The sequence below is a fragment of the Serinus canaria genome, chromosome 12 (assembly GCF_022539315.1).
Source record: "Serinus canaria isolate serCan28SL12 chromosome 12, serCan2020, whole genome shotgun sequence".
NCBI classification, from domain to species: domain Eukaryota; kingdom Metazoa; phylum Chordata; class Aves; order Passeriformes; family Fringillidae; genus Serinus; species Serinus canaria.
Genome location: NC_066326.1, coordinates 4,048,363 through 4,071,069, shown reverse-complemented (window position 1 = coordinate 4,071,069; position 22,707 = coordinate 4,048,363). Strand labels below are relative to the sequence as shown.

Here is a 22,707-nt window from a genome sequence, read left to right as displayed (position 1 = left end):
CTAAATGATGCTCAGGATGTCAAAGGCTCATGCTGTCAATAACCATAAAGGCTGGTGCTGACTGTAAATGGGAACTTAAAAGGTCACTTTGCTAACACGATGCCACGCGTAACACGCTTAACACCTACGCAGAGCTTCCACTGCCATTCAACCAAGAAGAGGAACTACTTCAACTTACCAAAAATAAGACATTTCAAAGAGGAAAAAACCCTCAGTCCTGAAAGACAAACGCCAGCCCTCTCTGCAGGCACTGTGCCATTCCTAAGGCAGCAACTCCAATCCTGCTCGGGGGGGGTTTCAGCAGTGCCTTTCGGTGACCTTTATGTGTCAGTATCAGATTACTGCTATTTTATCCATCCCACTTTTGAAGATATTATAGATTGCCACCTGTTCCCTGATAGACCCTGAAGAAGCACCTCAAAACAAAACAAAGAGCGGTTTTATACAGAGGCGGATGTAACGCACAAAGGATACAGCCAGTGGAAATGAATGGAGAACTCTGTTGAACTGATCTAAGCACTCACTTTGTTTGGGCAAACAGAGGTGGAAAAAGAAGATTTTAATCCTGTACATAAATAAACAGCTTTGTGAGCACGATGCAAACCTATAATCTGAAATTGTTCACAGATATTTTGCCTGCATGCAAGCACAGCTTCTGTAATCTGGATGCATCCTAGGTCTCGCTGCAGGAGACAGACTTTTAGAAGATCTGAGCATTGGCAAGCAGAAGCAAGTTTTAGGTCTGTTTGATTTCTAATGACACATTAGAGTAGGTGTTTGTTTCTGTCACTCTCTCCTTCCCAGGAATGCATATTCATGGTCGGGTACTGGTGATGCAACACCAGTTAGTGGAAATCATTTTATAACAAGACATAATTTTCAAAGTACTGAAAGAATAAATGATGTAAATTCAAGGCAACATGGGGCTTCTTTCTCTTTCTAAGGCACTACAAAAAATAGTTAATACAATATAATTACATCCAAATAATGCAATAGTGATGCATTATTACATTGAACTACAGCACAGAACACTCTAGCAAGTGAAATGTCTTGTGTAAGTCACTTATTCATGACATAAAAGAGAATAACAAAATCCACGTACAAGACTGAAAACTGTCTAAGTGTCCACTTATTTTCTGTTGCTTCCAGCTCTGTTTCCAGTACAGAGGGGAAGGGAAAAGGGACAGGCACTTCCACAGCTTGTCTGGGCTTACTGGAGAGAGGAGAGGAAATTTAACCTCTTCCTTCTTCCTCCTACATTGCCTCATAATCCCAAGGATCTCCAGAGGCTCTGGTAGCAACTTCACCTCCCATTCCTACAGGATGGCTGTCAAAGCTGCTACTTGCACACCCCACTCCTGCCAGCCACTCACCTTTTGGAATACACCTGCTGTGCTACAGCATCCTAGAAGAGCTACACTCTGGGACACAGCAGCACAGGAGACAGAGACACCAGAGACAGCTAAGTGCTGATGGAGAGTAAAAATGACACCCCAAAGTGAGATGGGAACATGCTGGGTATTGGGGAAAGCAGTGACCAAAACCCCAGCATGAAGGCTCCCCATGCTCTTTAAACGGTTTCATTCAACCCCCACTTATTAACCACTGGGAACTGTGCTTGTACACCCACTGTCTGAGAAGTCATGGGCAGATATAAAATCCAGCTAAGCAGAAGCCTCAGTATCTGTGCTTCTGCCACACAGTGGACCATATTTTAAATATTCATGATGCTGACATACTTCTTAATTCCACTCTCTTTCTTCCACATCTGCTTGGGCCAATGATCTCTGCCAAAACACTGGGGGAAGTCAGTGATATAGAGAAGCATCCTTGACTTTCTGCTACATTTATGAAGCATCTGCTCACGTTCTAACAGAGCTCCGAACATGCCTGAGCCACCTGCATGCTGAAAAATCAATACCACGTCTCCTGCTCTCCTCCTGCTAGGAGCTGGAGTACAGCACCCTCAGAAAGTGCAGAACTGCCTTTTTAATTTTACTTTATTCCTCAGGGTCACTGGGAAGTGACCTCATCTTTGCCAGCTGCCATGAAACTGATATCTGTGTACAGCCCAAGCAGGAGCATGGGGCTCTGTCTCACACCACATTCCCCCTCTCTCTGATTTAAATGGCACAGCCATTGAGGCTAAATGTCACAATTTTGGTCCTGTACAGGAGAAGGAGACACTCAACTGGGAAGCAACACGGCTCTCCCAGAGTTGTGGCTGCCTGGTGAGCTCTAAAGCTCATCGGAAGGCAACAAAAGGAAAAGGCTGCCGAAAAAGTCACAATTTTCTGAGTCAGAAACATTCACTGTAACTGATTTTAAAATGAAACGGAAGAAGTCATGATTAAATCATTGTACAAACTGTACTTAAGTGCAAGTTCCTGCCTTCATGGGAGAATCAACCGAACACAGATGCAAAGATGTGTTTTGCAGTGAAGTTCCACTGGTGAAAATCCCTTCAAATTCTTGGTAAGGTGGAACAGCACCTTTTTCCTCTCTAAACTGTGAATTAAAGAAAACCCCAACCAATAACTAAAACTTCTAGATATTCATGCTCCTGTCCAAGCCTCAGGAATGGCCCAGGAAACAGATATGTGATCTAAACAGGGGGCTGTCTGGGCAGGGTGATGCTTATCACTGGACAAAGCTTAACAGAAGGTCATGGGCATGCAGGAGAGCTGGAATTTGATGTAAGTGGTCAGTGACAGCTCTTTCTACAACTGGCTTGCAAATTTTTGGATGCTTTTTAGAGGAGCACTTCTCCTCTTCCTCACTACTTTAGTCCACATCCAGACCTAGGACTAGAAGCAGCTCATGTTTTACATCAAGCCCTATTGGAAGTAACAAGAGGTTATATTACATTTTAAATGACTACACCAATTTAAGACAAATCAAGTTAAAACTGCTGCCCACAGGCTGAAATCCTCTCTTCTAGTCAGTGTGCACTAACTTGTGTACTCCTGTAGCGTAAGAAGGAAAACAGCAGTGCTGTTGTAACACAAGGCCACCTCTGCACCCCAAATCACTGCTCCCCATTTATCCCTCTTGTGGCACTATTCCTTAAATCCCCATTCTGCAAGGAGAACACTGTAGAATCTGCAGCAAAACTAAGACAAAATCTGGCTGACATTCCCCTTTCCCTTCTACCCCCACCCTCTCTGCAAAGAGCAGAACTAGACTGGATAATTATAAGCATAATCTTCTGGTTTTGATCTATCCACTGATGGTTTGGATTATTAATCAACGTTATGACCCTCCAGCACTCTAACACATCCTCCTTCCAGTGGCAGCCCCTCTTCCAGCCCTGCAGGAAAACTGCCACAGGGTCTGGACAGTCACTGCCCTACATCCCTTCCTTGGAGAAATTAAATGTATTTCTAGAGCATTTAAAAGAAATGCTCATTGCAAAAAATCCATCACTTATCTCCGGTACAAATTCCACTCCTGCATTTGAATTAACGAGTTTCTCTATGATTTAAAACTCTTGATTTTTTATTTCAACCTTGTGCCTAGGTACTGTGGTGAAAAGTACATCAAATATACCCAGACACACACGATTTGAAATGCTGGATTTTAAATTCCAGCACTGCTAACTAATGAGAACAATTTTTTCCTTCTTCTTCTTTGTAGCATCACTTCATGTACTTACATACCATAATCATATCCTCCTAGAGCCTCTATTTTTTCAGGGTGTAGATCTTTAATTCCCTTTAATCTGTCTTCATAGCCTATTCCCTCCAACTCCTTTATCATCCTAGCTGCTCTCCTCTATATTTGCTCCAGCTTCCCTTTATCCTTTCTGCAAGAGAGTGGCCAATTGTACATCACACTCAATGTGGTTTAACTGGTTCTGCATAAAGTAGAACAGGAAAAAAAAAAAGGACTCGGATGCAACATGCATGTTTATGCCTCCCATGACTGCATTTACCTTTTTGACTAAGACATGGCACAGAGTGTCCCACCTTAATTTCTCAACCCCGATTATGCCTCAGCCATTTCCCACACAACCGATGCTGAGCAGCTGACGTGTCATGTCAAAACCGCAGTTTGGAATTTTGATTTCCTAGCTGGGCTACTTTCTACTTATCCCTGCTAAATCTCATTTTATTCCTCTCTGAACAGTCTCCTAATTTATTCAGATTAAAACGAATTGATTCAGTATCTTAGTTTAATTAGGAAAAAAATGTGATCCAACCACTTTCTTGGGTTTTTTGGGGCAGGGGGGATGTTCTGCAGGGTTTTTTTTTTCAGTTGGGGTTTTTTTTAACACTGACTCTTAGCACAGCAATTCCATCCCTTTAGCACACCCAATTCGCATGGCAGAGGGAGGTGGCAATGGCAAAGCTTTGGCCCTAATTCAGCAACCCTTTTAAGAACACACACAAGTATAAAAACACAGGATTAGACCTTGGACTTCACCGAGATGGAGGTGTAAAATTACCAACGAACATACATACTTTGTAAAAAGATCCTGTTTGCCAACCTTATTTTACTGTAATTTATATTCTGTTGTAACATTCGAATTTATAGTAAAAGAAAACACTGAGAAACAAGATCTGTACTTGTTCAACAAAATTCTATTCTGTTACATTTAGAGCTGAGGCAAGTCTTCCACTCTTATATAAACCGGTGATACGTCAACAAATATGATTAACAGGGATTATTCACGTCAGTATTTTTCACCCCTGTCCCACAGGCACAACAAAACCTGCGCAGAAGGTGACTGTCACATCACACACAGCCTGGCAGCTCGCTGGGGGGGCCTTCGCCCACCCCACACCCCTGCAGCAGCAGTAAAGTGCCCTTGGGGAAATGTTTATAAAAATATAATTAAGATAAATAATGATTCCAAGGGAGAACTACAGCTATAGCAGTGCATTCTCTCTCCCCTTGGAAGGATGCTGTTTGAAAAAGCACTAAAATGCAGAGGACACAAGCCTGCTTCCCCAGGGAAGCGTGCTGAATCATACAGGTAGTGTAAATATCATATGCTGCTGCAGGTGCTAGGCGGTCTATTTGTTTGTGTTTACTAACAGGCATAACAAATAGTCCCACTAAAACAGAACAACACTTGGCATTGGACTGATAGGTACCAGAGCAGCCATAAATCACATTCATGCAGCTAGATCTGGGCAACACTAGAGCTTCACCCTGCTTTTTGGGAGGGCCTCTGTGCCATGATTTGCCCCTCTCAGAACACAGAGAAGCTCAGCATCCTGTCTGAGCATCCCACACCCAGGGAAAACCAGGCAACAGCAGGAAAGAAAGCCAGAAAAAGACAAGAAGTACAGAACAGACTTGCATGACATACATGGCCAGCTAACATCGTTTACAGCTTTGCAACTTCTGAGTTAATTCACAGTATAAACAACAGGGAAAATGTTTCTTCCGAGCAAGACTTCCTGTAAACTGTTCATTAGAGCGCGCGGAGTGCAGGGCTGTGCACCTGCTGATTAACCATGCGCTCCAAGAATAAACACAAACCCCAGCCAGCCAGATTGTTCTGGAATTTGCTCTGAGCTGATTTTTCTTCCCCCATGTTATAAATTGGATTCTACAATAAAACAAACAGCAGAACATAGGTTGCCGAGAGTTAAAATCTACTTTTTACACTACATTGACCACAGCACCCACAGGCACAGCTACAATGTCTTTCTATGAATGGGACAGATTGCCATATGGATGCAGACACTGAACAAGCTGTACAACTCCTGGCGACAAGTGCCTAGGGGACTGTCCTATATTAGCACCACCTGTGCTGTGGAAATTGTGCTCTGTGTATGAAATGGTATTTAAGGGCCCATCGCGATGTTATTTTTGAGTATACACAAAAAGGAAAATTACAGTTAAAAAGAATTTGCTGGCTAGCGGATCTGTTGCTCAGTTCCCGAGATCATCTCCCAAAGGAATAGCTCTCCTCTTTATTCGTGCAGCCCAAAATGACAAGCTGTAACACATATTAGCAGTTTCCCTGCCTGGACTTATACCATCCTTTTAATGACAAGAACCTACTTTATAATATACATATGTTTTCCCGATCACACAGAAGAAATTACAGGCTTCCTACCTTACCACTACCAGTTATACAGAAAAACAACCCATGGCATTTCACAAACGTTGCTCCAGCAGAAAGCAATGCAATATGAATTTTCCTTGGGCTCCTTCCCCCACCCCTCACTGTGCAGCAGGTAGAGCCACAAATCCCGATTACCAAATTTAAATGTGCATCTCACTACTTTGAAAATACAACCGTGTCTGCCTGACAAAAATAGGGCTCCAGATTAGCACAAGATGTTGAGGGAGCAAGGAGAAGGGAAAGGAGATTTGAGCAGTACCTATCTGCTCTACAAAAAGAGATTTCCCCCTCTCCAAACTGCAAGAAAAAAAAAGATGCCAAGAAAAAGTAAAGTAAAACAAATTGAATTAAAGAAAAACAGTTGTAAAGTGAACATTACAACCTGGGAAAAATGATGTCATTTTATTGAGAAACTCATTTTTTTTCCATTAAACCACAGTGAAACGGATAAAGTTTATATAGCTTAATGGTGGAGTTTTACTTTAAATGCTGCTCAATATCTTAGCAGTACGATATAACATGATATAACAGCTGTCATACTAACTGCTCCATTTTTATTGAACAGCACAGAAAATAGTCACACAAAAGTCACCTAAGTTCTCTACTTCTACAGCCCTTTCAAGGTTGTTTCTGTTCTCAGATTGTGCTATATATGTTAAAAAAATAACACAGCTTTTTGTCAGCTCCCTGCTCAGCTCTTCAGGACAATCAGACCTGACCGAATTCTGAGGAAGGACAACTTGCACATAGGAGGAAATAAAAAGAAACAGAAATCCACAGTGCAGTAAACGAAAACCAGGTCCCTTTTTAAGAGTACTACATAAACACCTCTAATAAAAGAAGAGGACAAATTTTCATTGGACTTTAACTATTTAGACAGGAATGTTTTAGTAAAAGTTTAACTGCAAAGTGCATGCAATTAACAGAAAGCCATCAGCTATTTCTCTGGTATGTAAAAATAGCATTAAGCTGTATTAAATGCACGTGTAAGTATCTCAGTTGCAAGAAAAGGGAGGAGATATGCAAAGCACTCAGATATCAAACAATGATCTGTTGGCCAGATGGAGGAATAAAACAATACATATGCTAAAATTTGGAAGAGTTCTGTTAGGCGTCTGCCAAGGCTCACCCAATCTATTTTAAGTGCTTTTTGATACATTAGCTTAGTGTTTGGAGTTGTACAACTGGTGGTTATTACACAGGACCAGAGAGAAGTGAAAGGCTGGCGTTCAGGAGCTCCCTGATGCTGAGGCAAGCAGCTTCCCAAGCATCAAACCCAGCACCCTCCTCCAGCCAGGGGCCACATCAAACATTCACAGGCTGGTTAACTTAGCATCTTTCCTCGGGAAAAGCAAGTAAAATAAGCTGCTTTTAGCTCAGTGCAGGAATTCCCTGAGAAGCTGATGAAGGAGCTCCTGGGCAGAGTGAGGAGCAAGTGGAATTGTACAACTGATTTAGCACCGCGGCAGACGGTGGGTGCGGGCGATGCACAGGAGGCTCCACACCCGCATCTGAAAAGCACGAACAATAAAAAGTGCCTGATAAGGCTTAAAACTGAAGATTAACAGCCCCAGGTCTGAGTCACAGCCGGTGTTTTTTCAACGCTGATTACAGAAGAGTGACTCAGAGGGAAGCCTTCAGTAACTGGTGGCATTTCTTTGGCAGGGGAGTGAGTGCCAAGGGATCAGACACTGGGACACTTGGGGCTGTACCTGCACAGAGTAAATGGAGATGGCCAGGCTGGGTCCCTGCTGTCACAGTGTCACCATCACCAACAGTTCAAGCAGCCCCACAGCCATTCCAGGTGCAATGAGGACAGCAGCCATGTGGAAAGCAGGATTGTTTATCAGATAACCAGCTGGGCTATCCAGGCTCAAGTCTCCCACCCCAACCTGGCTCCACAGCAAGGATGGAGGCACCTGAGCTCCTCAGACCATGGGTAAGAGCACAAAGATCATTATGGGGTTTGAGTACATGGAGCAGCTAAATACCTCTTGGGAGGAAAGGGCCCAGGAACACCTATTTCTTAGGGAGAATGGATCTGAGGCAACCTAATCCAATGCATCTCTGCTGATGGTAAAGAATAATGAACTAAAATCAGCTGTAGGGTGCAACTGAGGGGAGCTGACACGGCTGAGCACATCTGATGCTGGCACCAGTGCAGAATGAATGCCAGGGACTAAGTGGAGAAGCTGGCCAAGAGAGGATGGGGCCCTGGGAGCATATGGACTACAGGCTGAACTGTTTCATCCCGAGCATTAATAATGGACCCAAGTCTGTAATTCTTAATTGTGCTGAATCCTAATGCCCTCATCTAAGGGCCTTGGGATTTTGATGGAGGATCAGCTGGCATGGAAGATAACAACAGTAAAACATGAAGCATTAGGCCTAAGCAGCAGATCAATGGTCTGCCATGCCATTCCTCACTTCCCTTCAGAGCCTTCTCCAGACCCTGTCCTCCTGCCACGCTGGCAAGAAAAAGCAATTTTAAAATCCCCTTGTTTATCCCATCTATTTTTCCTATGAGATGGCTGCTTGCTTATGTGGAAGGACAAGACTCAAGTTTATGTGGAAAGGGTATAAAGGCATTGAGGGGAAGAGATGGGACTGCTGGCAGATGGAGAAAGGTCTCTTGGACACAAAGCCTTTAAATGCAACTCTTCACCTTACTTCTGGTAAACAACAGATGCACTTCATAAATTAACAGGTCTGGACCTTCATTAACTCACTTGTTTACGTACAGCCTGCACTATCCTGGCTCTGATGCCGTCAGTACAGGATGGTACCAAGGGATGGGACCAGCACAAGGTGTTCAACAACTGCACTACACCCCCAGACCTCCCAGTTAAAGCCCAAACTAGAGCAATCTCTGCCCACTGCAAAGCACTGATGAATTCTGCACTGTTCTGGTTTCCAAAACCTACCCACATGGGGAATATTCCCAAGCATGCAGGTTTCAGGATGTCCAGTGTTAATCAGGTTCTACAGTTAGTAGCCACTTGAAGTGACCAGGCATCCCCCTGCTTTGTTTTGGTGCTTTTCTTAAGAAAATAATCAAGTTTCTCCCAAGTAAGATGCAGTGGAACAAGATGGAAAGTGGGTACTGTCCCTGACATTTCTAAGCACAGCAGATGTACTTAACTGGCTCCTGTTATTTATTTATTTACTTGTGTAGAGAAAAACTGCTTGTTACTGAAGAAACCCAAATGCTGATAAGATGATGAGAGGTTTGCATGCTGGTTGATGGTCTCACTTTCCCTTATCCTGAATGAATACAAGTATCTATAACTAAATATTTCCCTTAGGGTACTGATGACTGAGGTATGTTTATTGCATTGAGTGAATTTATATATATAATCAGCACAATAAACATTATTAAATTGTCTGAGTAAAATCAAAGCATGAAACACACAGTCAGTGCTGAATTCTAATGATGCTGAATGCCCATGATTGCATGGGGAAAGGATCTTAACAAGCCTTGATTTGAGCTTTGGCATCCGCCTCACAAATCACACGAAATGTTCCCTCTTTAATAGTGCTGAATATTGATAAATGTCTCTGCACGGCACAACAGGGAAGTTGGTCTCTATTGGCAATCTTTACCAAAGTGTGTTTTTTCCTTCTCTACACTCAAGGGTTTACCCTGAATGATTTAATTATAATTTTCCTTGTGTAAGACAAATTAAAGAGGAGAGTAGGAGTGTCATGCCAAAGCAGATTATTTATCTCCTTAACAGATTGCTGTGCACCAAACCCCAGAGCTGCTGCTGCTGCTACTTACAGAAACTGGGCGAAATGTGGGACAAAAGCATAGATGTAATATACATTTAAAGCCCAAATGAATGAAAGCATTAACCCATTATTTATGGCTGGAACTGTTTCATTCCCAGGGAAGCCATAAACACAGAGCATGCAGAATCCAAGTGCAGCACCACGGTGTTCCCTGGCCCAGGAGGGAGGGTGCCTCCTGCTTTTGAACCTATTTTTGCTTTTTGGGTGTCCCGAGTGACTCTGGCCATCTACCTGCTCTTTGCTTTTTAGTCACAAAGGAGAAATTTTGCTGTCACTGGGCCCCAAGGACAGCAGCCCCACGGTGGGCAGTGTCACCAGCGTCACCAGAGCTGTGTCCCTGCAGCCTGTGCAGAGCCCCAGTCTGGGCTGGCGGCACGGCGACGCGTGGGCACGCCAGGCAGCCAATGACTACTGCTCCTGCTATTTTAAACCCCTTGTTTATAACCAGAATGTGTTTTTACCCAAGATACAGAGCAGATCTGTGCTTGCCTGCTGATTCTAACACAGGTGCCTCCTGTCTCGCAGGTCTGGAGCAGCCTTACAACCTGACCTGTGGGATCAGGAACCCCCTAAACACAGCCTGAACTATCCCAGTGACATGTGCCAGAGATGACAGCGATGACAGTAACTCCCACATAACCAACCTGCCTCCTGCAGCCCACACTCCTTCTCAAAAGCCCAAGAGAAAGGGGTTGAAAACAGCTTTACAGCACACCCTAAAAGTTAATGTTACCTGTATATGATTATTTATGGCTGCTGGGCAGTCGTTATGATGTGGCTGTGCTTAACTTTTAGGACACTTACAGATTTTACTATGTGCTTTTTATTGTTGGTTAAATCTAAATAAATAGCTCTTGCTTGTATCAGATCAGAGCTAACATAAGGTTAGCACAGAAAGTGCAGGAATGAGGGGAAATCCACAAGTCAAAAACCTTCCCTGGCCAGCCCAGGCTGTGACTTATGTGATGGGAGGTGGAAGGGCTGATTCCTTCCCTAGTGAGCCCTTCTCACAGCCCTATCTGACCTGAGCCAGGGACAGACTCCAAAAGTCTCCTTAGATTTGTTGTGGTGAACCAGATGGGTACAAGAACACACATGAATTTAACTCTAAGTCCAGCAAACTCATGCTCCCATTACACCCATGATTTATCTAGTCTTAACTTCTGCAACCAGAAAATTACTAAACCCCTGCTTGTGCCTGTGCTCTCTTTTGCAAGCCCACTAAAATTTCACGTTCTGTGAGCTTTCAAACATACATGTGATGGCACAGCACAGCAACTCTTCCCTACCTGCTCACTCCCCACCTTGAACTCCCTGCCTGTAGAGAAATATAAAGGAAACCAGTGCAAAATATCTCACCAAGAGGAGTTTCTGTGTCACATGAAATCCAGGCAGGCACCAGGGTGCCTGATGAGACTGCAACAAAACCCCTAAGTGCATCAGGAGGCATTCTCCTGCCTGTAGTCTCCTGCACTACTTATGGATAAACATGTAATTCAATCACTGCAGCAAATGGATGGCATAAAGCCTCCATGTACCAAAGAGAGGCAGGACAAAGCAAAGTCTGTAGCCCTCTTATTTGTATTCCTAAATATACTTATTTTGTATTTTGATATTTCAGAGAGTTCACAGATATGCAAGAAAAGTATACGGCAAGCTTAATAACACAGGTATTGATTCCAGCACTGAGGATTTAGTCTTCTTAACTAAGACAATCTCAAACAATACCATGGCATGTTTATGCCTTCCTAATTAATCTAGAACTTTACTAGTAAAAGCATGTGTATCACCCTGTCTGTAGAACCCAACTGCCTCCAGGCCACAATTACAGGACTCAAACACATGAATTTCCAGGTCTGCTCAATACTGTACACAGAGAAAATTCTTACTTCAGAACAGATTCCTGTATTTCCACTGCATTTCAAACTGAACTGAATCTGTTTCCTGGTTTATGCCATTAGCACGCAGCACGTGCCTCTATTCAGTGAAAGAAGATCCATCTTGCTGCATGGGATTTTACTTTATATACTTGGTAAGAAAAACATAGATTAAAAATTTATTGGAAAGCCATAAACCCATCTTGTTCAGGTCTACATGCAGCAAAAAAGGAATTAATTGTTTAATAAACATCAAATCTTTTTTAGTATCCCATGTAAGTCTTCATGAAAACCACGTCCTTGGCACTTACATGCATTAAAAACATATTCACTGATGTTCCCACACACGTCCTTGCAATGGGTATATAAAGGATGCCTTACACACACAGCACTTCTTCCAACAGTGGGTGTGCTCTCCTTTAAAATCTTTCTATTCCCAGCAGCACTATTTTCTTAATATCAGAGAGATACAAGAGGTATTTATATAGCTTCCCTATCAATCTGCTTTCAGACCACCAGAAATACAAACTCTATGGCTTAAAAATTCCATTATCCTCTTTCTAATGAATGAAAGGAGGACGGAAAGACAAAGCCATCAGTTTCCATAAAATCCAGCTTTCACTAGTGTCTGCTGTAACATTTCTAGATGGGCAAAGGGACTCTCCTGAATGCAAAGGAGCACTGCCCTCCCCACTGCACCCACTCCTCGAGACCCTTCCTCCTCCTCTGGCAGTGACGCGAGGCTGCAGCCGGCGCTGGCACCCACGGCCCCGGCGCCTGGGCCTGTCTATCTCCCCAGAAGCAAAAGTTACGTTGTTAGACACGCCTCAGTGAAATCTGGGGGTGTAAAGAAACAAACCTGCAATAAAGCATCCTCTAGAATAAAGCAGAGCCCGCGCCGAGAAGCACGTCAACAGACAACCCCTGATTTAAGCCATTTCTCTTAACAATGCAAGCCGAGCAAGTATAAATTAACTCACACTTTTAAAAGCCAAACAACACCAGTTAGCTAATTTTATCAGTGGTTTAAAAAAAAGTAAAAAAGCCACTTTGTTTTACAGAAACCTGGTGAACTCAAGCCTACTGTGTCTTATGAAAGCAGGGAAAACAGAGTACAAAAAGGCAAATATGTTATATGAGACAGGGCACCAAAATTTGGTAGAAAAATGGGGACTGTACTGACCAACAGATTTTCTTGCTCCCCTCTAGCCTGTGAACCCAAAGCACAACAAGACTACCACCACCTGTGATGCAAAACTCAAAAAAATCCCCAGCTTCTTCACACTTCCCAATACGCTTATCCAATGCACTTCTAATTAGCTAATTGTGCCCACATTGATCCAATTAACAAGCCATAAAGATCTGAACAAAAGGAGCATATTCTGCCCAGTGGAGACTCTATTGAACCACGCCAACACCAGACAGAGCGAGACGTGGAGGACAAAACCGAGGCCAAGGCGCTTGGCCACCGCTCCCGAGCGTTTCGCCATCGCTCCGGGACACTGCTCCCAGATGCTCAGGGTGGAAAACCTGCAGGCACCTACCTCTCCCGTTTAGGAGTGTGGACTGATAGCTGTCCATTAGTTGAGGCGTGTGGGTTGATGATTAAGGAGGTCTTGGAGGGCGCGGAGGAGGAGACGCAGGTGGTGGACAGGTCGAGGCTGCTGTGGTTGTTGCTGGCTGCCTCCTCCGCTGTGTGCGAGCTTGTCACTTCCTTCCAGAGCTGCTGCAGCTCTGTTGGAATCATGCCTGAAACAAACAAATTGGATAATTAAATCAATTAACAGCTAATTCGGCCGTCTTCAAACAGTAATTAAATCAAAGAGTCAGTAAACAAAGCCTAGTGTTAGTTTTGCCTGTGTGTGTTTTTGCGCATGTATTTTTTTTTTTTTTAATAACTAAATGCTAATACTGCACTGCACGACTCTGCTACACTCTGGTGTGACACCTGCAATAGTCATGGAATGCAAAATCCAGGCTGTGGGGCAGAGGGATCCACACAACACCACACCGACGGCAAATGTCATGTTAAATATTGTAATTTTTGTAATTTTTAGATCAAAGGCCCATTTTCAGAGTCCCTGTTTGGGCAAAAATCACCTCCACGCCCACAGCAAGGCTGTCAGCAAAGGTAGCCACTGGCTACTCTATGTTCAGTTAAGAAATTCAATTCCTTTATTTTTCCACAATTTCTTTTACTTTTTTTTTTTTTCTTTTTTCAGGAAAGTGACTACTTTCAAACCTGTTATTAAAAACAAGGAAGGTCTTAGGGAAAAAAATACTCAGCTTTATTATTATGACAACATGAACCACAACATGACTAATTTTGTGCTTAAGTTTTAAATGATGACAAATAGCTTTGTTATTAAATACAGTTTTTATTAATCACTTTTAGACGTAAATTATGAATTCATATTGTCTTCCTGAAATGCTTTTCAAATTTTAACAGTCAAATTGATTATACTATGATTATTTCATTAACACACCTATCTTTCTCATTAATTTTGGTTTCTCGAAGTGCTCACTTAATTGATGGATGTGTCTACCGAAAAACTGTATAACTTTCTATACAAGTAACACTATTATTACTGTCATTTCTTAGATCGATGCTAATGAGCCATTCAAAAGTAAAATGAAAACAGAAAATAAGCTTCAAGAAAAAATAATAATAAAAAATTCTATTTTTTTTAATGTGCCCAAGTGGACACCAGGGTTAGGGAGACAACAGTCAGTAACTAATGCAAGTAAAAACTGCCAACTCCAATGGGCCAAATGGAAGGTGAACCATGTGCTCACACTGAGATCATGCTTTTGGATAAAGCTGATGTTTGTGACATGATCCAACAAGTCAAGTTTCTCTCACTGCAGACTATTTCAGTGCTCTTTCAGAGAAGGCCATGGGAAAAAATTAGCAGTAGAGACACGTCACTCAAATATTCAGGGAAAAAAAAAATAATAATAATAAGCCAGTGTCTGTGTGTTTTTAAAGAGGTTTCTCATCAGCGTGCTTCTAGCTCATCATTTGGGTGACTGTTCATTGTTTCACCATGCTGTAGCTCTGGAGCTATCCTAAGGAAACCTGCCATTTTCTGAGTGTACAGCAGCTGCTCTCACAGGCATGTACTTCACCCAACCTAAGGTACTGAAATAAAAAAATAAGGCAGTATGCATTATATTCATTTGAAACACATAATAAAAAATGCCAAGGTCTAAATTTAATTTATTTTTGTCATTTAGAATACAATGGATAGATAATCATCTCAACGTGATCAGCCAAACATCTTTACTTTGCTAAACTGTTAAAGATTTTAATTATGCTAGCTTTGGAGAGCACTGGTCTAATGAGGCGATAGACTCCAGAGAATCTAAGTGGTTAAGAACTGTGAAATGAGTCTGATAGGATTTTTTTATATTCACCGTGGATCGTTTGCATATCAAAGAGGAGTAAATTATTGCACGACAGACCAATAACCTTCCCCGCCTTTCCCAGAGTAGCATTAACAAAAACAGTTGGTCTCCGGTACAAAAAAATGCTGAAATCCTTAAGTATCTGCAATTAATATATATTAGGGAAGAGGCTTCAATTTATACATTAAGTGATCAGATATTCTTAGGACACATCCGTTTCTCTAAAGCCACGTCATTTTCCTTTCATCAGCCCCAAATGCCAATTATATTTTGATGGATTTTGTCCCAGATGAGCATTTAGTTATTAGACATATTCAATTATTACTTGTCCCCTGGAATTAAACCTTGGAGCAAATTAAACAAAGAAAAAGGTCAGTACACAAGCCCGTGTCCTGTTTTGCTGTGTGGGGGCTATTATTTTCAAACACCTTGCAAACTGACAGTGTGGGATGTATTTTTAGCTAACATGCTTGACAGGACTGTCTGCGCACTAACAATTACCTGTGAGCAGGGCTGACCCTTACACACTGTTTACTCAGTTGAAACAATAGTGAATAGACTTGTCTGTTGATGATAACATATTGATATGAGAACATATGAGCCGACACCTATTTTTATTTTCCAGAAGAGGCAAATAGGGAGAGAATAACTGGCGTTTTTTCACTTTTTTTTTTTTTTAATAATCTGGATTTCTGTAGGTTTTTAATTAAACACAAGCTAGCATCCACTCTCCTCTCCCTGTTCTCCACTTTTCTCCTGGTCACTTCTGGATCTATCAAAGCTTTCTCCCAGTGAAAAGTCTGAAAATGTTACAGCTACTAAAACAGACACACACATGATATTTATGCCTCTAAAAGTCAAAGTGTTTCATCTAACTTCCCATCCAAGTGTAACTCTCATTAGTACTAATAACAACTATACCACAGATGGAAGGAAAAATAAAATATTCCCAGTTTTGTGGGGGAAAATGCTGGAGGTAGTAAGGACTTTAGGCTGGGTGACATTAATTTAAAGAGCTAACTGTGATGTCATACATGTCTGCACGCAACCCCCTTGCCAAAAATTGATTACATCACCTGATTAATAAAATAAAATTAGAAATAGCCTCTCTCCTCCTGCCCTAAATTTAGTTCCTTTAGAATAATTCTGTAGAGAATTCCTGACTAGCCTGTCGAACTGGGAAGCTGAAAGGTATGCTCATCACTCATCCAGCGAAATGGTTACATAAAATAATAGAACAAATGGCAAAAGCAAGTAAAATAGATCCACGACCACTTGCAATCAATTATGTAATTTACCATTTAACAGTCTCATTTTAGCAGTGAGAGCTAAATTTCAAGTCAGATTCCCAGAACTGCACTGCAATTACCCGGGATCCCTGTAACTTCCTACAGACCAGGAATGGGATTCAGACCTGGAACTGCCAAATCTATGGGAGCAATCAGACACCTGGATGTCTCAGTCCTATTATTTTCACTCACTGGTGATCTGAAGTGTGATCTGCAGTTTCATTTAGAAGATACTGAAAATCTCACTCTCGCAGCTCAGAACACTGCTGAAATTGGGGTTTATTTTAAAACTGCTGCTATGTACAGATGTAAAATCTAGATTATAGAAGTGTCTAAATACTAAGCAGAAAAGATTACACAAATATAACATTAAAGGATGTGCTATTTTATTTAAGACAATAGGGGAGCATTAAAAACTAAAATGAAACTAAAATACAGATTTAAACAATCTATTAGTTCTGAAAACATAACTAAAATGTCACTTATGAAGCAGCATTCTCTCCGTGGAAACATTTATTACTATTACAGATACTTAAGCATAAAAGCAAAATGTTTTTTAACTGAATTCACAGCTACATTTACTAGAGGGATTATTTTATTTCTTCTATACACACACTTACAGTATTTGTCTCAGTCTTGCAAACTGTTCTGGAAACAAAAGGGCATGAGAGATGTAATTTTTTTTTAAAATAAGAAGTGTCCATTACCAATTACTTTAAACTATAGCCCTGGCTCTTCATTGCATTTTTCAGGACAACTAGTCCTCTTGATTATGAAAGAAAATGTAGGCACAGCTTTAAAAAATGTATGTTGTGAGGACAGTTGACAGATTACTGCTCACGGAACTCAATTTCCCAACCCCAGGTATCACTGGCTCAAAGACAAACAGAGTTGCTCAACCTCTTTGTGTCCTTGTACCTCCATACCCAGGTGACCATGTTCAAGCAAGCAGAAAGTTGATTTAAACCTCATAATGACATCAGTTTTAAGCCATCGTCTCTGTGATAAAAAGGAATAAAATATCGTGCTGGATTGCAACCCGCCTCGAGTCTCAAGTCCCTCTTTCCTGCCGGCTCCTGCCTCCCCCAACGCTCGCAGCTCATTTCCCTGCCAGAACCAGCCCTCTGTGCTTATGTTTGTGTCGTCTCTGGCATGCAAGTCAGCACCCCTCAGGCTTTAAATACGCTCCTGGGTGAGGACTAATAGTTACACTTCCCTGCTAACCATATCAATCAATGCCACGACGGCTGAATTACCTACTGGTGTCTCCGATGTGTTACCGCACAGATTACACTTCATGCATCACCACATTCATTTCTTTCACATTACACATGAGCGTGTCTTGTCACTGCCCAATTGCCCTCCTTTGGACAGCTTAACTGATGGACTATACAATGAACCTTACTGAGCCAACTTAATGGTATAGGAGCTGTGGGAAAAATTAGCAAGGTTGAAGCTTGAGTCCAGGGGGTGTGTGGGAACAGCCCGGGATGCTTCCAACAATAAATCTGAGGCGTAATTAATGCACGTTACAACATCTTGCAAGCATAAATGGCATTTCATCTACGTGCCCTTTCTTCCTGGACTTATTTCACACCTTCTCCCCATCACCCTGCATCGATGGTGACTGACCAGGTACTGCCCCAAGCCTGATTCTGCAGCTCCCAGCTGGGCACCACCTTCCCATGGATCAGCCTCCAACTCCTGCACAGTGCTGCTCCACATCAGGTATCCAGTTCTAGGATGCTGGGAAGTTGAACTGAGACCTGGGGAATCAGGGGTCAGGCCCCCAAAAGCTCAGCTTCCCAACACAGGAGTTAAGGGCTTAAATACCTTCCTGGGTCTGGTAAAAAAAAGCCTAAATAAAGTACGTCAGCCACACAGCAAGGCAGACTCCACTCCCCAGTTTGGCCTATTTATCCATCTAAGTTAATATTCACCAGCCACCTCACTCTCCTTTTTTACAGCTATGTACACAGAAAAAAAAGGAGGGTGAAGAACAGAAGCAATTTCGTCTTTTTCTCTCCATTTAAGTGAACAGAGCTGAATGTAAATTCATTGCATGATTTAGAAACTAAGAACAACCCTAAGGCTGCTTTCAAGATCCCAAATCATTCAAGCTGGGCTGACTCAAGCTGTAAAGGTGAATGTTCAAATTTATTATGGGGCAAGAGAAGGAGAAGGCAGGATTATTCAGGAATACCAGCATCATGGTTGATGCCATGGCATGCCTGAGCCATGCTAACTCCAAAGAGTCTGCTCTAACCACTGCAGCCAGAGCTCAGGCAAGTCTGTTGAACTGTCCCACGGCTTACAGACAAACCCAGTTTAAAAAGTAAAATAATACATTTAAGCCAAAAAAGAAAAGAGATTATAAAAACCCTAGGTTATAATCACTGTCAGAGGTATTGTGGATTTAAGTAGTGCTTTCAGTGTATCAATGACTTAAAAAAATAAAATAAATTGGGATTTCAGCAAAGCAGTAACTTCTTGCAGAGTGCAGGACTGAATAAAGACGTAGGAGGATCTAATTGTCAATAACACCATTAGAATTAAATGGAGTTAATCCCAATTTGCCTCAGTGTGGAGGAAGGAACAGAAGCACTGAGGCAGAGACACAAAGGCTGTGGAGAGCAGCCCTGTCCCCTCTCCCTGGCAGCAAGAGCCAAAGGCACTCAGAGCTCCCCAGCCTGTGGGTTAGAGCTGCTTTGTGCCAGCTCATGGCCAGGCTGGGACCAGGAAGGCCCAATCAACACATCTGGGAAAGGAAAAGCTGCTCTCACACACCCTTAGCCATGAAGCCAGCACCAGGAATCAATAAAGACTCCTCCTGTGAAGGATTCCAAGCCCAGATGAGCACGACCAGCAGCGCTGAGTCTGCCAGACCAGCTACAGCTGTGCAAACTGCACATGAACTCCAAGCCCTCTGCACCCTGCCAGCCAGAGCAGCCCAGGATTGCAGCACCGCTCTTCTCAAAAAATACCTTCACAATGCCCACCCTGCCTGGCAGAATCTTTCTGTGCTTATTTTATGAGCCTGTGAGCTCTTTCTCTTCCTCCTCCCACGTGACAATTCTGTGTGAGTGTGCCCCCTTGCCCTGGCTCTGCCACCCAAACCTCTCACCTACCTTGTGCAAGGGGTTGCAGAGGCAGAGTCGGCTGCCCGGGCTGGATCGTCAGCAGCCCCTGACGCTGCAGAGACAGGAGGTGCTGCTGCTGCAACTGCTGCATCTGTAAGAGCTGCTGCTGAAAGGCCAACTGCTGTGTGGCCACTTGCTGCTGCTGGGGCTGGAAAAAAACAACACAAAAAAATTAAAATGCACACTTGTTAATACAAGAGCAAAGCAGAGGATTCGCAGGGCTCCTTGTCTCAACTCGTTTCCATTTCTGATGGCAGTCACTCGGCATCAAGGCCAAGCCAGCGAGCCCACCACCCTGGCAAGGACCCCAAGGTATGGTTAGATGCTGGAGCTAACAGAGGGCTGCAGATTCCCATCTTCAGTGGTTAACTTTCACCCAGCCTAAATCCCTGCTGCCATCCCAACTACAAATGTATATAGCATTTCTTGCTCCATGTGTTCTTGTTTTACCCCAGACATGGCTGTGTTCCAGTGGTGGGTAAAGCAAATGCTGATGAAAATCCTGGGTAATTCTTTGAGGCAAAGAACATGAGAATCACACCCCATGATCACATCACACTTAGATGTAACAAGAAACCCTGCACTGTGCTCTGTTTGCTCATTCAAGGGCTGTCTCAACTATTAAGGCAATTCGACTGGCTTAATTTATGGTATTTTATACTCACTCTCTTCTTCATCCATCAAGCCTCACAATACTTTCTGTTACACTGGAATTATTCTGTGCTGTATTTAAGGCTGCTACTTCTGCACTTTGAAATTTTTAATTATTCTCACTAGAAAGAAGATGGAGTTGCTTTACTCCACAGGGATGTGAACCCTGAACCTTCGAGGTGTAAAAGAACATGTTGCTTTTCTCACTACTGTACCCAGAGAAGCTTTTAACTACTCTGTTTATCACTTCTGACATAAATAAATGAGAAAAAATCAGACCTTTGAAGAAGAAAAACTTCATCTAATATTGTTAATTAGCCATGACAAACGATGAAATAACATTGTAAATCTTTCATAGAAACAGCCACTAGATTTTAATTACACACATTCATAATTTAGCAAACAACATCTTACTTGAATGTGAGTGTTTAATATGTACAGTACTCGAGGCTTCAGAGTCCTTAATTTTGTTCAGTTAAGGAAGCCTCTAGGTTTTGCTTCCATGCTCATCTTGTATTTTATTTGCTTTGTTCTTTAAAATCCATGAAAGGCTTTGCATTTTGATAAATATCTTTTTATTTATTGTACAATGACAGGAGGAAAACTTTTGTTGTGTAAAACATCAATACATCATGCCAGTGTTTAGCAGTTCCTTGTGCTAGCCAAAAAAAAATTAATGTAGATTTCCTTAGTAATTATCTGAGTGATAGAAAGATAATACAGTGCAGTAGTACAATAAATAGAAGGAAATTATCTAATATCCCTAATCTGCTAGGAATCATATCAAGGTGGAGGTCTTATACACATTATGGCTAACAATTATGGAAAGAAAATTAACTCTTACCAAACTGCACACTTTCACAAACAAACCCCGGCCAGATCCTGAGCTTTCTGTCATCTTTCCTTGACACCAAGCCAGAGGATCTCTGGCCCCATCCCCTACTGGTGTTACACAGGGAAAAAGTCCCACCAGAGCTGCTGGAGCACAACTGACAGACACCAACTGCGGGTTTGACCCCCACCTTCTTGTGCCACCATGCCCCATCAATCCTAATACTGCAACTGACTGAATACCCACAACTCTGAGAGTCAGCCATTCTATTCACCTTATTTATAAACTCAATTTATCTTACTTCCAAAGAAAACCTTGGACTTCAGGAACGCATCTAAACAAATAGGTGTTTGGATATTCTGAAACTCAGAGAGTTTACATTTCTTTGCAACAGCTTGCTCTGACACATCCATTTGTTGCAACTATTTGCAACAGCACCATATGCATGCAGGCCCCAGCAACAGTTGTATTGAGCTAAAGTAACGCTTGCCTCCATAAATATTAATTTTAAAATATATACCCTTAATATATTTATATTAATATATATTATTAGTACTAGTAGTAAGCTATGTCTTACCTATTTACCACAAGACTGCAAAGTTAGCAAACAGGGTTTTTTTAAAAAAACCCCTTTACATCAATTGAATGATGCCCTTTTGGTTGTCTTCTCAGCTATCCTAAGAAAAGCTCTTGAACACACTCTACTTTGAAAAGCCAGGATATAAAAGTATACAAGGCCCATTGTCCAAGAAAGAATTTAAAAGCAAGACACGTTGCCAAACTGCGCTCCCCACCCAGTTACCAAACACAGGATACAAGGCAGTTTGTTTACTTCTCACAATTGAATGCATACAAAAAAGGTCTCGGTGCAGTCCTGTTGTCAGGTCAGTAGTCAGTGTTAAAATGCTGAAATATCCTGATAAAACTTGCATTTTTGATCCCCTCCCTAAAGCTTCTGTCAAAGGTCTGTTTTCCTTTCTTAGGTTACTCCCTACTGCCTAACATAAACTGTCACAGTGCCGGAGGACAAACGGCCCTGCTCGGGAAACAGCACGCTCCGTCCAGCGCCGCGGCTGTGCCAGACCCTGAGCACCCCTCTGGCTCTGGGGAGCCCTGACTTTTCCAGGAGAGAGCAGGAACAGGGCTCAGATCCCCCCCAGCACTTCTGCCCCTCACTGTTGGGCACCGCTCAGCCTCTGCTACCCCGTGCAGCCCTCGAGTAAAACCCCCAGGAACCTCGCTGGGGTCTGTCTGCTGCTCTGCTCGGGGGTCGGGTCCAGTTCAGCAGCAGGGCTGGGGAGGTTTGCTGTGTCTTCCTTTTTTCTCAAGAGCACAATAGGACAAGGCACTCACAAAATGACTTGGGGGATGCCGTACATGAATGCGCTTGTTCCATCTGTCAAGGTACAAGCTCAGCCCTCGTTAGCACGGCAGCCGCCGGCCCCCACCATGGCACTGCCCGTCAGTTTTCAGTGCCAGAGCGAGGGGGAAGAAATAAAATAATACAAGACCACCTTTTCCATGCTAATTTAGCAAAAATAACCTCCTTAAGCTGGGCTGAACAAACCTGTGGGGTGAAATGCATTGTTGAAATGGATCTCCACTAAAACCATCAGCAAAAATACTCCCCCCCCAC

General features: G+C 42.6%; 1 protein-coding gene across 13 annotated transcripts in view; it reads right to left on the bottom strand.

Annotated features, from left to right (window-relative positions):
- FOXP1 (forkhead box P1) overlaps positions 1-22,707 on the bottom strand; it is a 377,320-nt gene that overhangs the window by 48,629 nt on the left and 305,984 nt on the right. For all 13 annotated transcript variants that reach the window (XM_050979145.1, XM_050979151.1, XM_050979152.1 and 10 more), the window contains 2 exons: positions 19,577-19,736; positions 13,296-13,500 (listed from right to left, as the gene is read on the bottom strand). In XM_050979145.1, coding sequence (XP_050835102.1) covers positions 13,296-13,500; positions 19,577-19,736 — 365 coding nt within the window. The remainder of the gene's footprint in view (positions 1-13,295; positions 13,501-19,576; positions 19,737-22,707) is intronic.